The 17,068-nt window shown below is 35.8% G+C and overlaps 1 protein-coding gene across 4 annotated transcripts; it reads left to right on the top strand.

Annotated features, from left to right (window-relative positions):
• Positions 1-521: 521 nt before the first annotated feature.
• LOC127948943 (apolipoprotein L4) lies at positions 522-14,410 on the top strand. Of its 4 annotated transcripts, none has more exons than XM_052545839.1 (6): positions 522-764; positions 5,962-6,044; positions 11,613-12,200; positions 12,362-12,397; positions 12,522-12,620; positions 12,714-14,410. In XM_052545839.1, exons 2-6 carry the CDS (start codon positions 6,034-6,036, stop codon positions 13,648-13,650), a joined length of 1,671 nt encoding a protein of 556 aa, XP_052401799.1. In that variant the 5' UTR covers positions 522-764; positions 5,962-6,033; the 3' UTR covers positions 13,651-14,410. The 4 variants fall into 4 exon arrangements, with proteins under 4 accessions (XP_052401799.1, XP_052401793.1, XP_052401788.1 ...); XM_052545828.1 differs by lacking the exons at positions 522-764; positions 5,962-6,044 and adding exons at positions 10,207-10,225; positions 10,402-10,481; XM_052545833.1 differs by lacking the exon at positions 522-764 and having other exon boundaries at positions 5,902-6,044.
• Positions 14,411-17,068: the final 2,658 nt, after the last annotated feature.

Here is a 17,068-nt window from a genome sequence, read left to right as displayed (position 1 = left end):
CATCACCGATGTTCGCTCAGTAGATTGGGCTCTTTAAATTTACGCGCTGTTGTGACGACGTATGTCACGTGACAATGTCAACATGGCGGATGTAGTACGTCCGAATTCCATTCATACTATATAGAACGTACTTTTCTAACGGTCGAGTAGTACGTTCAAATTCAAATGTAGTACCCAGTACGCAGTATTCGATTTCGGACGCAGCTATGGCCTATGTGATTTGACATTCTAAAGCATTTGTGTGTGTGTGTGTGTGTGTGTGAATAAAGAGTTAGTAGCCTAGTTTTCTACCTGGTTATCTGGATAACTGTCGCTATGTTAAATAGTAATCCATTTAAATGCACATATCAACTGTTCTCGATATATAAAATAACTTTTTAAAGCAGGGGATTTAAACATTTTAGGATATTAGTATAATTTTGCTCGCTCCCGAAGTGAGCGCCCAGAGCGTAAACATGAGTTTACTGCGTCCTCGTGTGGACGGAACAAACACTTCATTGTCCCAAAAGGCATGTGAGAGCTGAGGAATGTGTCAGTGTCATCAGAACATACAGAACAGAGCTGGAAAGTCCAGGTTTAGAAAGAAAAATTCCTCCTCAGTGTTTTGTTCCAGTCTCTTGGATTTGCTAATAAGTAGGCCTACCGTTTTTCAGCCAGGAGGTAGAACTATAGTAAAATCAGCTGGTTGAGTTCATGAGCGGTATAAACATATAGGACTTCTACTTTCTGACCCCTGGGCTTCCCCCCTCTGCTACAGAGCTAACGTGAGTGCTTTTCATGAAGGTAGCATTTCTGCTTCGAGTATTGTTTTGAACCCTTGGACCTGTTGCTACGGGCGGAGCAACAACATTTAGAAAATATAGCTGCAAGCAGCGATGGCGGGCTCAAGCCACCAATGCCATCACCACCCCGGTGGCATCAGGTAAACTGTGCCCAGCGGGCACATGCATTCACAATATCCCTCTGGCAGTGAGGTTTTAAAGGATAGAGGGGAGCGTAGAGGGGAGCGTGCATTTGCAGTGACTCTGGAATACCCTGCCTTTAGAGATCAGACTGGCCCCTTCCTTGTCTATTTTTAAATCTTTGCTAAAAACTTTTTTATTTTCCTTAGTGTACTGACTACTGTGTTATGCTACATTTTGAAATGGGTGGTTTTAAATTTTTTGTCTGGTCTATTTTTATGTATGTGTAATATTCTTGCTCTTATGTTAAAGCACTTTGGTCAGCCAGGAGGCTGTTGTAAATGCGCTATACAAATAAATTGAACTTGAACTTGAACTTGATATGGCAGTTAAAGGGTTAATCCGAATCATCTAGACTTTAAAATCACATTCACAGAACAATATATATATATATATATATATATATATAACTTTAGTAACACTTTACAATAAGATTTCATTTATAAACATTATGTTAACATGAACAATATTTATATAGCATTCATTCATGTCAGTTAATATTCCAAACTTAAACATTAAAACATTGTTTTATTGTGATTTTTTTCCAAGCACATTTTACCAATTCCAAACCATATCAATCTTAATAACTACCATTATTTTTTATTTAATCATTTATGAGTGCTATACAATAGTCCAGGAAAGCTGGAAGAGAAAAACAGGTCAAGAAGAACTGACAAAAGAATTGCAAAAGAATTAGGAATTAATGTGAAGATTAATTTTTAGTCAATTCTGCAAGACAGACTTTCAGGAAAGGAGGTGGAATAAAAATGAGCTCCTAAATCTTAATCCCAGATTCTGGAAGATATATTCCTCAAACCATCAAACAAGAGGAGGTGGTGCTGGTCCTTCACGAGTCAGTCTAATCTGTTCATTAAGCCTATATAAAAGGCTTAATATATAGTATTTCACAATACTTCATGGTATTCTAATTAAATATTTTTTTGGAATCTTAGATCTCTCAGAACCTGACACATTGTAATTCTGAGACTCCAGGAAAGTGGCAGTTCTGTAAAATGTTGGCGCTGGAGACTAAATGCTCACTGATAGTTTCACACCTAATTCACTTAAAACACACACAAACACACACACACAGTGACAGAGGGACAGAGTGACATCAGATGTATGTTTTTTAATTTTCTGTCATCCATATAATGTTGTATAGTCATGAAACTATGCATATTTCCTCAGAATGACTTGTCTTCTATGTGTACATTTTTTTGAAGTGTTTAGAAGCTGCACTTTTTTTTACTGGTTCCTTTTTTACTATTATTTCAAAAAATCACCACGACAAAACCATTCAAGCTATCCAAAATTCATTCACACCTGTTCTGTAAGATTAATTCTTTAAACAGTGGTAAAAGAGGATGTGGTGCTGAACCTTCAAGAGTCACTTAAAACGTATCTGTCCATAAAGCCTATTAAGAATTATTCTTAATATACAGTTCACAATACTTCAGCTTGTTATTCTAATTAAGTGAGGGTCATTTTATCAGTAAAATTCCTAAAATACATATTATTTTATTTGAAAGATTTCTATAAATGATTTAAATCATACTCGTTTCTCCAATAATTATTTAAAAGTAATCCTATAGCTCCATCTGGTGGCCATTATTGGTACTAAGAATTGCAAGCTTGATTTATAAGTTATGATAGTTTTAATTTTATGCTGGCTCTTGAAAATGATAAAGCTATGAAACTTACTGTGCTTCCTTCAAATGAGGACTTCTACTTACATAAAAAATTATGAAGAGTTAGAATGAAAAATTTTAAAGATATAGTAAAATAACTGTTGTATTTTTTATGTTACTTTAATAAATCTCTATGGCAACACCATTTAAGCTATCCTAAACCCATTCACAATTTAACATCTCAGTATATTGGCATCATGTTGAAAAAGGAGTATGGAGTAGTATGAGGAGGAGTATGAATTCATTTACAGGCTGATTTTATCATAAATCCACAATAAAATTTCTGAGTTCTGTATCAATCTGTGTTGTTGTTGTTTGTTTATTTTTATCTTTTATTTTTCATAGGAAGATAACTGACCCTTTACTCTCCTTTTTAATAAATGTGCTTATAAACCAAGGACAAGCTATTTATAGCTGTATTTATAAACTGCTTACTACTGACTATTAATATTGGGACAAGGCTTTATAAAGCATGAACTGTCTATTTAATAATGAGTGCAGTTATTATAAAGTGTTATCAATGAATTTGCTAATGTTAACAAATTAGACATTATTTTACAGTGTTATCAAATCCTTAAATGACTCATAAGCATTTGTGAAAGTTCTGCTTGTATTACAGCTTAGTATTGATCTGTGAGCTGAACAGATTTACTGTTACATCCATGAGATTATGTAAATTAAAATAAATATAATGTCACAGGATGTCATAGGTCAGTATCAAATGAGTTTGAAATTATTATTTGCAGCACAAATAAGGTTTTTTTAGGATTTTTAAAAATCCCTAAAACTGTCAGAAAAAGGTTAAGGCCTAAGCTATTTCTATGTGAGTGGCTAATTTTATTTTTGTTTTTATAATTGTAATACACAAACTATGAAATTATACAAAATGTATAAAAAGATAAATAAATAAATACGCACACATTAAAAAAGCAGCCAAGTCGAATGAGTTTCCTTTTTTATATAGATTAAAATTGAAGACAGAAGCAAGTGGTAAATGTGGTCACTTTAATATTCAAATCCAGTAGATCCAGTTTATGTTCACGTGGCTGTTTTCGTTTATAGTCGCCAAGCTATTATGTGTTTTGAAATAATCTTGTCCGTGATGTGTTCGTTCGTACGACGAAAGGCAGAATCCTGCAGCTCGAGAGATATATGTTATTCTGCCAGTCGCGCTTTCAAATAGTCTTGCACACTTAAACAGGTCACAAACACCTGCATTTAGCTCTTGTTGTGTTACAATGGGTTTATTGTGTGCATTTGTGGTAATATTTTATTTAAAAAAGCTCTTAAACAAGAATAAATTAGTTTGTTTTGAGCTGGACACTGTACGCGCTGATCGGAGGCGTGATTTCAGATAGGCAGCTGCAAATATTTCATTTTCACACAAACAGTTCAAAAACATCTTAATTTAGCTCTTGGTGTGTTCTAATTGGTTGATTGTGTGATATCGCTGTAATAATTTATTTTTAAAAGCTTTAAAACAGGAATAAATTCGTTTTCTCTGAGCCCTTTACTCCAGACGCTCGTGATCACAGCGGTGATTCATCTCTCCTATTTCTCACGTATCTCTGGCCAGAAATAATTTATCCATGAGCCCTGAACCGGTAATAATCAGATATGTTGGTTTAGCTTGTCAGTGTGAATTAAATCTAAGTATTTGTTTGTATTTTTAACCGATTTAAAAGTGAAAGTAAAAGTCCGGGAATTGAACCTGTAGGGGCGCTATTTCTCTCATACAATGGAAGTCTGAAGCACATATACTCAAACAGAGGGACAGAGTGAGATGAGATGTCTGACAGTTTTTTTAATTTTCTGTTATCCATACAGTGTTGTAAAGTCGTGAAACTATGCATATTTCCTCAGAATGACTTTTTCATCTGTATGAAAAAATTCTTTGACGTGTTTGGAAGCTGCAATTTAAAAATACAATAATGATTCCCTTTGTAAGGTCATTTAAAAAAATCACCACGGCAAAACCATTCAAGCTATCCAAAATCCATTCACAATTTAAGTTCCTATCAGAAATACTGATGTGTGTTCAGAGTTTTGTGAAATTCTAAGTATGTTATTTGCCTCAAAATCACCTGAGAAGTATTCCAGTTTGACATGTTGCCACGCCAACAATTTTTTAGATATCAATATCCCCCTTGCAGATTTATATCGGCTGTGTTTTAACATTATTCTGATGAAGTTTGAAGCAAATCGAGTAATAATAAGATGCTGAATTCAAATCATTTTGAAAATGACACACTTCCTTCTGCCAGTTGGTGGCGCTATAACTTTGACTCCTAATAGTCACATATATGCGATCGACATCATACAACGAATAATCTGATGAAGTTTGATTAAAATCAGGAAATGTATGTGGACGGTATTAGACACTTCCTGTTTCTCATTTCTCGCCATAATTTCAACGCCTCGCCACGAGCAAACCGTTCGAGATATCAAAAATCCCCTGGCAATTTTTCATCCCCAGTGTCTTGAGATCATGTTGACCGAGTTTGGCGACAATCGAGAAAAAAACCTATGACAAGTATTTCAAATTCCAGAGCATGCGCTTTTTACATAACTCTGAATAGCTGACTTCCTGATGGGCGGAGCCTATGACATGCAATACGAAAGTTGTTCGGCACGATGAGATCTATATGTGTACTGAGTTTCATATGAATATGTGCAAGTATGTGTGAGCTATACATCAACATTTCTGACTGTGTTCCAGGGGGCGCCGTAGAGCCCCTGTGCCACGCCCGGGTCCCAGCCTCTGCAGGCTCCTAAAGGCCACAGATTCCAAAGTGTGCGCAAATTTTCAAGAGTTTTTGAGTATGTTAAGGACCCCAAAAGCCCCCACAACTTTGACGAAAAATTTGAATACTAAACCCTAAATAGCCAACTTCCTGTTGGGCGGAGCCTATGATATGCAATACAAAAGTTGTTTGGATTGATGAGATTTATATGTGTACCGAGTTTCATACGTCTACGAGCAAGAATGTATGATATATGGCCCTCCATATTCCAGGGGGCGCTGTAGAGCCCCTGTGCCACGCCCGTGTATCAGTCTCTGCCCGGCCCTAATGGCCGCAGGTTCCAATCTGTGTGCCAATTTTCAAGACTTTTTAAGCACGTTAAGGGCCCCAAAAGCCCCCGAGACGTTGGAAAAAAATAATAATAATAATAATAATAATAATAATAATAATAATAAAAAATAATCCTAAGGAAAACAATAGGCCTCTCGCCCTTTGGGCTTGAGCCCTAATGAAAGCGAAACTTAAACTTAATTCAGTCCGGAGCAAAAACAAATGATTTCTCTCCAGGTTTCTCACCTCAGTTTGACAAGTGTCAGTACCACAACTTTCCATTTCATCTGCAGACTACTCTGAAAAACGATGGACACCAGGTGGGTATTATTTGTAATACTTAAATCAGTAGTTTTTTTCTATTCTTATAGTCAAACAAAGTTAGCCTAAATAAAAAGTAAAAACCCAAGTCGGAAGCCATATTTCTCAGGGAGAGAGAGAGAGAGACAGAGAAAGAGAGAGAGAGAGAGCGTGTGTAACAACGTTAAAGCTCTAAAATACGTTTTAACAAATTAAGATCAGTCTGGCGAAGTGTAAAGATTTGTTAAAAAAAAAAAAATTGCACGGGAGCGCGCATATCAGACGCTGAACTAGATAGCGTCAGAGGAGCTGAGCGATGCTGTAAAATGTTTTGTCTTAATAGAGAAAACATCCATTGGAAAAACTAGATATTGTCACGAGCATTTAAATACTTATATAGAAAATAATTAAACATTAATGCTGCTGTCTGCTAATATGTTGGCCTACTACAGGGCTCCAGACTATTATTTGAGAGCAGTGGCACAAGCGCACTAAGTTTTGCAGATGGTGCTCCAGGAGCAGATTGGTAGCTCTGGGTGTGGTGTTTGCAAAATAAGGATCATTTAATCATAAAATTACCATTGTTTTGCACTAATAATACATTTACTAATAATATTTAATGTTCATTTCTTGTTTATTTTTCTTTTGTTTATTGTTTATAAAGCTCTAAGCTTGAGTTAAGATGCATACAAAATTTACTTTTATTGACAGTCGTAACAGATGCAAGATCTACTTTTCATATACATAAAATGTACCATTATTTTTCTAGCATATGGAATTGACCAACTTCAGTGATTATGTGTGATTTAGTGGGAAACTGAAGAATTTCCCCCTGACGAGAGCCAATAATGACTTTAATAATTATAAATAATTAACATTTTCTAATTTTATTTGTATTATCCTTGAATTATATTTTTATTTTAGTGGTTATAATAAGAACGTTTTGGGCTAAAGTAATTATTTATGGACTCTCCTTTAGTTATTTTCCCGCTTTTTTTAAGTTAACAAATATTTGTTATTTTCTTTATGAACTGGCTTATAAAAATGTGGTGGACTGAGTCATTTCTGGTTGAATTGGACAGGCGATTTGAAGCGATGGGCTTCAGTGTGGCGTGTGATGCAGTATGAAGTTAAACTTCAGCTGTTATTTAGATTTTTTTGAGAATTAGGCATATTCAATTATTGTACCCACCGGTGGGTCCCCAAGAGTTGATGTGGTTAAAGCACATGCACAATTCAACCTCGGCTTGTGAAAGCTGAAGTGGATCTTGTGAAATGTGCGATCACATCGCCAATTAGTCTTGAAAGTAGACTGTGTGTGCAGAATAATTTATCAGTATTTTGCATGGCAAAGTCAATTTCTGCATATAGCTACATATTACGCCAAATAGAAGCCGAAAATCATGTTATATTTCATCTTGAGATCGGTTTGGCCAACAACAATTATTTGTTGGCTATTTTACAAATGGGAATACAACAAATTCATGACAATGTTTTACATTCAATACCTCAAAAAATATAGAGAAAAGTACTTTAAACACGTCTGGAATGCAATAAAACATTTTTAAAAGCTGTTTTAAAGCATTTGCTGCATGGATAATACTTTTAAAAAAAAGGATAATAATTCACATTAGAAAAAAATTGCATTGCAGCAAATCCTTTATATCTTAATGTATTCAGAACATAGCAACATAAAAATCAGAAAATATTATTTTAAATTATTACAGTACAAAGTTTTACATATATGCCCTATATATATATATATATATATATATATATATATATATATATATATATAGGGCATAGTCTATATAAAAAAAGTGTACCCTACCTCATCTATAACTATTTAACTTTTCTAGGAAAACTAAGGCAGTAAAACCTCATGGGAGTATCTCAGCAAAATACAATTGTTTTAATATTTAATGCAAACATTAATGTAAAACAAAAATAGTTTGATCCATAAGTCATCAACTCTTAAAAAGGGATGTCAATTTTAAATACAATTTGGTGTGTTTTGTGTTAAATGTGTTAAAAAGAAAAAAAAAATACAACACAATGGATCCAACACGTGTTATTTATCAGCCAATCACATTGCTGCTTGCATCACTTCCTGAGCCATCATTCTGCTCAAGAGCAAGTTTCCTCACTTCATAGTCTATATGTGAGCTTGCAGTGTTTTTATTGCAATGTTTGATCAAAAATAACATATACTTGGCAAATTGTAATGGGGCTGATGAGACGTGAGAAATGTGGATGCATGTGCAAAGCTTTATTCTTAAACATGGTCAAAACAGGCGAGGGTCAAACAAAAGCAAACGGGTATATTGAGGGCAAGACAGAAGAGTACTCCAAAACGTCATGGTCGATCGGTGGCTAACAATATCCTGAGGGTGAAGCAAATGGGGAAAATCCAGATAACAGCAATAATCCAGGCAGGGGCAAACCGAGTCTGAAACAACCAGACAAAATCCGGTAACACTTTAGAATACTGTTTCTTACTTACTGCATAACTAATAAGAAATTATTGAAGAACTAACAGGTGATTATTCATTATGACTTAATTCACTACTGTTAACTACTAAGGAAGATGTGTTAACTAATCAGTATGTAATATAATTTTATGATTGTGTTAAGTAACAGTTAGCTAATCAATAACTAATGAATTCTGTCATACCTACTGAAGAACTACTATTAATTATCTACTAGTTAGGGTTCAAGAAAAATAACTATGAAGTAAAGTTCACTTTAGAATAGGCCTGCTGTTTCAGGTTCGAAATAAGTTCTGCAGAATTATTTGATAATTATTTATTAATTACTAATGGGTTCCCTATGCTTTCACTTTAGAATACTGTTTAAAGAGCCAGTAGGATGAAAATTCTAAGCTTCCTATCACTGTTTATAAGTCCTGTACATTAGGTTTAAATCCATCCAAGGTTAAAAAACATTGTCATTTTGTCAAATTATCATTTTAAAATTACCTCAATTCTCAGAGATCCCCAAACGGTTCGTGCGAAGCTGTTCAAAAGATTCAGTTTCCTTAAACCCCACCTTTCGGTAGCATACTGTGTTCTGATTGGTCAACTGACGCTGGTTTACATTGAAAATGAATGACTTCCGGCCACTTTGACGCTCTCGACGCCGGCGGTGTGAATGCACAATAATGCAAGTTTGGTTAATTGTTCTGTGCGTTACGTTTAGGGGGGCACAAAAAGTCATTTGGGGGGCACTGCCCCCCGATGCCCCCCCTTGACGACGGGCCTGATGGGTTCCCAATATGTTCACTCTAGAATAGGCCTAATGTTTCAGGTTTGAGATAAGTCCTGCAGAAGTATTTGATAAATATTTATTAATTACTAATTGGTTACCTGTATTTTCACTTTTCATCAGGCTTTGCCTTACATAAAGAAATTTAATTAATGGTAATGTGGTATATACTGATGAGGCACACATACAGTACTATAAAATATAAAAACTAAGGTAATTATCGCAAGGCACTGGAGTCGTGGTAAGGTTCCTACTGGAAGCTGATTTCTTACAAAACACACTCACAAAACAATTCACTACACAGGCAAAACCTCTATAAAATGTATTGCATTTATTAATATTGCATTTTTATACTACTACAACTGCTATTAACTTTTATATGAAAATAACTGTTCATTAGTAGTTACTTCATAGTTATTTTTCTTGAACCCTAACTAGTAGATAATTAATAGTAGTTATTCAGTGGGTATGACAGAATTCATTAGTTAATGATTATAGCTAACTGTTACTTAACACAATCATAAAATTGTATTACATACTGATGAATTAACATATCTTCCTAAATAGTTAACAGTAGTGAGTTAAGTGTTAATGAAAAATCACCTGTTAGTTCTTCAATAATTCCTTATTAGTTATGTAGTAAGTAAGAAACAGTATTCTAAAGTGTTACCCAAAATCCATATTACGGATGACCGATTTCGGCACAACCAGCTCCAGAATTAAATCTCTCTCTTGCACTATTAGTGGCGTCCGTTTCTATGGCACAAAAATACTGCCATTCATCTTAGTTCATCGCAATCTCACAAAGACACGCTATTATCAATAGTTTTCTACGCCGCACATCGAATCTCTTATTCACCTAGCGTCAACACTTTGATATAATGAGATGATTCACGCTGAACACAATACCTGAACAAAACTTGCAGCGATTTGAGAGGTGAGTGGATTCAGAAGGCAGATAACCCTGTCTGGTCTGCAAACCACGTGTCAAAACAAAACACACACGAGAAATAAGGAAATGACGTAAGAACCAGCGTGCGCCAGACTGGAGTTCTCGCGCAATATCTGTATATAAAATGATAGCCTGCAAATTGTCTGTGCACTGATTTCCAGCGACAAGGAGAAAAAGACAAACAAATTATGCAGCAGGAGATGCAGGGAACAGTGATTGGGTGTTCTGCAGAGAGTCGGAGGTAATAATTTAACAGTAATTATGCTGATGTTGCAGCTGGTCAAGCAAATGTTTGTGCTTATGATATATATGACATGTATCTATTAAAATACTGATATTCTGGTATGTAACTCCCGAAATCCCCTTTGCCCTGTATCTTGATCCCATTAGCTGCAAGTGATCGCCGATGTAATTTTCAGTCAGAAATCATTTCACACCGTGTGATTTGTGAATCGGCTCCAGATATTTAGGTTTCGATATATTTAGCGGGCGTCGGCGATTCCCTTTGATTGCGTCTTTTTACAATTCACACTGCGTGATTGTCACTCGCGTGAACGAGCACCGATTTGCCTCACTCGAGGCTGCGGTGTGTGAAAATCAGAAGGCAGGGCATAGAGGAGAAATAACTTACAGTATGTGGAAAATAATTTATTTTTTGAACCTTAAACTGCATAAACACATTTCATTACACCAAATACACAAAATAATGTTCTTTTTAGCAGCATCATATGACCCCTTTAAATCGTGCAGTGTAAACTCTGTATAACTTAAACACCTCTGATTCAGGTAATCAACAAATAGGCTGTTTGTGATTGGCTACATTGCTCAACGCTGCAAAAACACATTGAAATAGAAATTGATCTTCAGAGTGCAAACCATAATGCACTGGATAGTTTGCCAAATCTGCAACAAAATGCCATTAATACAGCTTTAATTGCGGGTGCTATTGATCCATTTGAGGGTGGCCTACTTAGCATCCCCTTTAGAACCGGGACTGAACCTGGACTGTTTCAGGCAAATAGAGTGATGATAAATTGTCAGTAGTGGATTCTTAAAACTGAATATTTGGTAATATCCATAGCATGAATCAGTTGTTTGCCAGATATGCCATGGACTGAATATTTTCATTTGTAAGAAAAAACCCAACCATGAAACTAAACGCACCATGACAAACCGTAGTCAAAAACTTAACGTAGACATTAGATATCTTAAGAGGAACTACAAAATAGCTCTTATCAGAGTAGCTGTTTTGTATGGCAATTTAGGATGACCTACTTAGTATACTAACTAACTATAGTTTAATGCATTAATCATTTTATTCAGAGAAGAAATACCATTGTTACTAACTTAACTCCTTTGTTTTGATTGTCAGGGAACAACTACAGGAGCTCCTGTCAGAGTATGTAGAGGACACACTCATCTGCATTTCCACAGTGAGGGACTTCTGTGACAAACAACAAAAATGGACCCTTCAGAGAGAGACAGAGCTGGATAACATCAGAGACATCAAGGACAGAGCAGACCAAGTCAGTCTTAAGTTTGACCATGTTCAGCGCTCCGAGAACAAAGCCAAGGCTTTTGGGCAATTCCTGTGGAGTGGTTTAACTCAAGTCACCGCTGACTCCAGATATCAGGAGCTGGAGAAGGAACTGGGCGCTGTCCTGGAGGACACACTCGAGGGGCTGAAGAAACTTCACCACTTCCTGGATGCAGTGGAGAAGCTCACAGTCACCTCACTGTTCGTCTTCACTGGACGGAGCTTCTTGCCAAAAGGAGAGAGTCCTGAAAGTGTGCGATCGGTCATCACAGCTGCCAGAATGGCCTCTCCTCTCCTCATCCACTTTAAACGAAATCCAGAAACCTTCTTCCTTCCTTCACTTAATAACCTGGACGTCCTGGCCTTTCAACTAGACAAATATATGCGTATCACTGAACGGATCTGTGAGAAGATGGAGAAGAAGTTAGTTTCTAATGTTCTTGCACTGTTGATTTTAAAAAGATAGTTATCTGATTGTATAAACCTCTTAATACACCCATCTAAGTGGTATTTACTACATTTAATCTAAGGATTAGTTCCATAATTCCATTGTTTTATTCATTTATATATTTATTTTCTCAAAGATCTAATAGTGTTTATTGGTCTGGCGATGTCCATAGGTAAGTAATACTTTAAAGATGTAGTTTTATATATAAAAGTGTGTGTGTGTGTGTGTGTGTGTATATATATATATATATATATGTATACATATATGTTTGTTAATCATAGTGAAACTCTTTACAGATTTAAGAAGGGTGAGCCTATAGTGAAGTTCAGCTTGAACTTAAGTGAGGACTCCATGAATAAAATGCTTAATCATTTGAAGCAGTTGTGCAAAATAAGGTGAGACCTTTCTTTTCTTTTCTTTTTTCAGCTGTTTTCACTCTCAGGTGCATTGTTAATGGTGGCTTTAAACTCATCTTTTGTATTATCTAGGATGGACCTGGACACCAGGCTGTCCTTAATTTTTCAGGAACAGGCTCTGCACTTCATTGGTGTGTTCAGTCAGCGTCGCTCTAGAATGGAGCAGTTCCTGTCGGATCTGGAGGAGAGTGCAGTTCAGCTGGACAGGATGAAGATGGGGGCCAGTATCTCCACTGTGGCTGGCAGTTCAGTTGGGATAGCAGGTGGTGTCTTGTCCATCGTTGGTCTTGCTCTTGCCCCTGTCACTGCAGGAGTGTCCCTGGCTCTGACACTGACCGGTGTTGGTCTGGGGGTGACCAGTGGTGTCAATAGTGTCGTAACAGGCATCACTGAGGCAGCAGTCAACAGCCACCATGGGAAAAATGCACAGAGCATTTTCCAGAGATACATGAATGATGTGGGGAAGATTCTAGACTGTCTGGAGCAGGCAAGTCGTGAGGAGCGTTTAGTAGGGCTTGATGTTGTAGATATGATGATTGGAGCAGGAAAGTTGATAGCTCGTGCTGGAGGAGTGGCCAAAAGTATTGATGCCCTGGCAGATGCAGCCTCAGCTGTTAAAGTTCTCAAAAGTGAAGAGGTGATTGCAACTGCAGCGAAGGTCGGGCTCCAGGAGGCGCAAAGTGCACGCAGCATTCCCAAACTCGCTGCAGACCTGCCCGACATTGGACAGCTGGCAAAAGGGACGCCCCTAGCGCTCTCTAAGTCTGCTAGAGCTGGATTCATCACTCTAAATGCCCTCTTTATTGGCATAGATGTCCTGTTCATTTGCAAAGATAGTATAAGTCTGGCCAGAGGGAGCAAGAGTGAGGCTTCTCAGCTCATCCGCTCCAGAGCAGCTCTGTGGAAATCTGAGCTGGAGGCCTGGCAGAAGATCCATGATTCCTTATGCATAGGAATATGGAGCTTTAGGAAAAGCCAGGAAGTGCTGGAGCAACTGTTTCTGCCTTAAATTTGTTTGAGTAATTTGCTACTAAAGTACATGTCAAGATTCAAGAAGAGTTGAGATGAACAAGAAATATTTGTATTTAAATGAATGAATGTAACTATTACAGTTAGATATTCTGTCCTGCAACAGTAACCAATTATCAATACTTGTGTTATTTCAAGCTGATTAACTTGTTAATAATTCATGTTAGTAAAATATAAGCTTTACAGAGACCTGCTCAGTTTTCTTCAACTTGGACAACTGGACAAAGCTACGTCCAAGTAAAAAAAATCTGTTTATTCTTTACATTTGTACATTTTACATGTCAAAAAAACAACAACATTTGAATATAACCGATTAAAAAAAACATTGCATTAATGGGTCTTATGTGTCTAGGACTTACGATTTATATGGAGTGTTTATAGTCTGGTTAGATCTCACCTGTAGAGAGTAAATGCATTTGCTGTTTATTGTCTGTTGTTTGCTCTTAGGGTGGTGTGTGAGTTTCAGTTGCTTCAGTTAAACACTGACAGATCAAGTGATGTGATAACATGGGTGTATAAGCATAAAGGGGAATTCTTAAAACCACATACGGATTCCAGCCGACAAATGATTACAAAATGTTAGTGTGTTTTTTTTTTTTTACACTTCCTCAAAGACAAGCAGCAAAACAGAAACAGGCTACTTTTGCATATTACAGGAATTTGCTTAATTATAAGATACAGCTTCACTACTAAAATGTTGCAAAACATAAAATAAAATCTGGTTTAATTGAGCATACAAATCTGAGACTTTTTTTTCTTTTTTTTTTTTGAACATTTTAAATGTTTTTGAAAACCCAAAGCAGAATGTTGTGTATGTCAAACACGTCATGAGACTCGTGACATTTGATAATCGTGACATTTGCCAAGTATGGTAACCCATATTCAGAATTGGTAATAAGTTTGAATGCAAAACATTGCAACAATATATTATGACCGAGCTTTGGTCATAGAAATCATTAACAATAAATCAAGTTAATAAGTTCAGTTAAGTTCATTTTCCTAATTTATAAGCTGCTTTGATGTCATCACTCTGGTGACTGATCCCATAAAAGAATATTCAGGAATTTTTTCAAAAGCAACTGCAAATTGTATTTTCAATTGCGTTTTCCACATGTGGATGCATGACTATTCTTCCACAGGATCAGGAACAAATGTGAAGTTATGATGGCCTCTGGTGGTGAGTTGTTGATGCTGCAGGGGTGGATGTTTTTAATGAGGTCCTCCCATAGACAGTAAAAGAAGGGTCCTCCTGACCCTTTCCATCTCTGATGAACGCTACTTCTGCCACCGAGAGGCTGGTCTTGTACCTAGCTGAGCATTTCTGTTCCTCTTAAAAACAAGATTGTGAGGGACAGACTTAAAGACTTTACAGTGGCACGCACTGTTTAAAGGATCAAGTAATTTCAACACAACTCACAACTCTCAAAACGGTCTAATGGAGTTTTTATTTTATATTTTACTCGGAAAAGCCGTTTTATCATCTGAACAATTGGTGTTGTTAAACAACTGTACGTAGGCTATCTATAGAAAATACGTATTTTTCGATTAAAGACAGCTTATTTAACATGGGCTGCTTTTGGTGCTTGACACCTTTATATTGGTCATTTTTTTGTTCCTTCCTCGAACAACGATTTCTGATTTACTTACTTTCTGCTCGAGGGGGGCTGTGATCGGATCCGAGCACCAAGCTATGTATTATTTTCAACGTGTTTATTGTTGTTTTTATATTAAGTTTAGTGTGACAGAATAGAAGCACAGCCGTAATTCACGTCAGTGCATCTGGTTGTCATGACAACCTCACGCCCTTCCTGTTACTGCTCTGTGTAATCAGTATTTATTTTCTAAAGTTAAACTAAAATGTGTTTAGAAGTTGCCTGAAATGCTGAAATGATCCATAATTTTATTTTATTTGTAACTCTTTGGTAAAAACATTTATAATTTCTATTACTGTTACTAATAAAACAGATCTATGGGGTCCCCAAAAGTGTGTGATATTCACTAAAACGTAAGTGAGATTCACAAAAAATATAGGCCTACTGCCATAATTTTAATTTCAAAATTCATTAATTCATTAACAGATTTGTTCAAAACAATGAAATGTTTGGATTAATTGATGATAAATATATAAACCTGGTTATTATGCATTTAAAACACATGCAGTTTTAGTATTACAGAAATCTTACTGTCTTTATTAATATATCACAGACAAATATAATTTCAAGTTAATTAGCTTAACATTTTTATATTTAATTCAGATAATACTAAATTTACGTTTTAAATCTTACTGTCTATATGATAACATGACAGGGGATAACCAAAATAAATGTAATACTATTTTAGAAAACTGTAAGAATAAATAATCTTCTATCACCTCCCATATGAGCAGTTTCATTAACCATAAGTTACGTTACAACTTTGTGTTGCTTGGTCTGAATTGGTGCCAGTAAAGACAACAATAAAAGGCTGTATTCAATAGCAGCTGCTGGATATTGAAATTATTGCTCCCTCGATAATAGTATTATATAATAAGCACACACCAGATTGGTCTGTAGACACTAATTGTTTCATTAATTTTTGTTATCGATTGAAGTTTATTCTAGGTCTTTTTCGTTAAGTGTCTCATCTAATTTAATTACCATTCATTAACAATTAACAGTAATCATAATCTCTGATCAATCCCTTTCTGTAAAATGAAATTATAACGCTTTGGTTAGGAAAGTGAGGGAATTTTATTTTTAACTACATCTGTGGTTAGTCTAGTTTCTAAATTACACAACAAACACATAATCTGCACTACAAAACCTGCATTGAACAAACAATTTTAATCTGTGGTTACAATGTTTTAATGACAATTAACACAGTCTAACTCATTACTATCTCAGTAACTTGTAGGCTACATTTAATAAAGGACAGCCTATCCTGTTCACAGTTTCATTGGTCAAATCTGCTGCTATACTTACAAAACTTTCTTTATTTTCTGACTTGTCTGTTACAGCTGAAACAATTAGACTGCACTCTTGTGTAAATGTTGTTTTCTCTGTATATTGTCAGATCAATCATGTATCGGTTCCGATCAGGCTTCGTGTAGTACAAACAGAAACTATGAAGACCCCACCTGTTGCTTACTAACTTTTATGCTGTTTAAGAATTTGTATTTGTTTTATTTTCAAATTAGTTATATTAATTTTTAAACTATTGTTTCTAAAATATAAAGTCACATGATAATGTTATTCTGGGCTGATGTAAATATGCCTTTAGTTATAATAATATAATAGGCTAAATAAAGGCTAATATGTGACATGGATTCTATATCACTCTATATCATTATAATTAATGATTAACATCCAGCCTGGGCTGTCACTTTTTGCACACTGAATTCTTTTTCCACGCTGATTCCA

The sequence above is a fragment of the Carassius gibelio genome, chromosome A3 (genome assembly GCF_023724105.1).
Source record: "Carassius gibelio isolate Cgi1373 ecotype wild population from Czech Republic chromosome A3, carGib1.2-hapl.c, whole genome shotgun sequence".
Taxonomy (NCBI): Eukaryota; Metazoa; Chordata; class Actinopteri; order Cypriniformes; family Cyprinidae; genus Carassius; species Carassius gibelio.
Note: the sequence above shows the minus strand (reverse complement) of the source record. Positions and strands in the feature narration are given on the sequence as shown.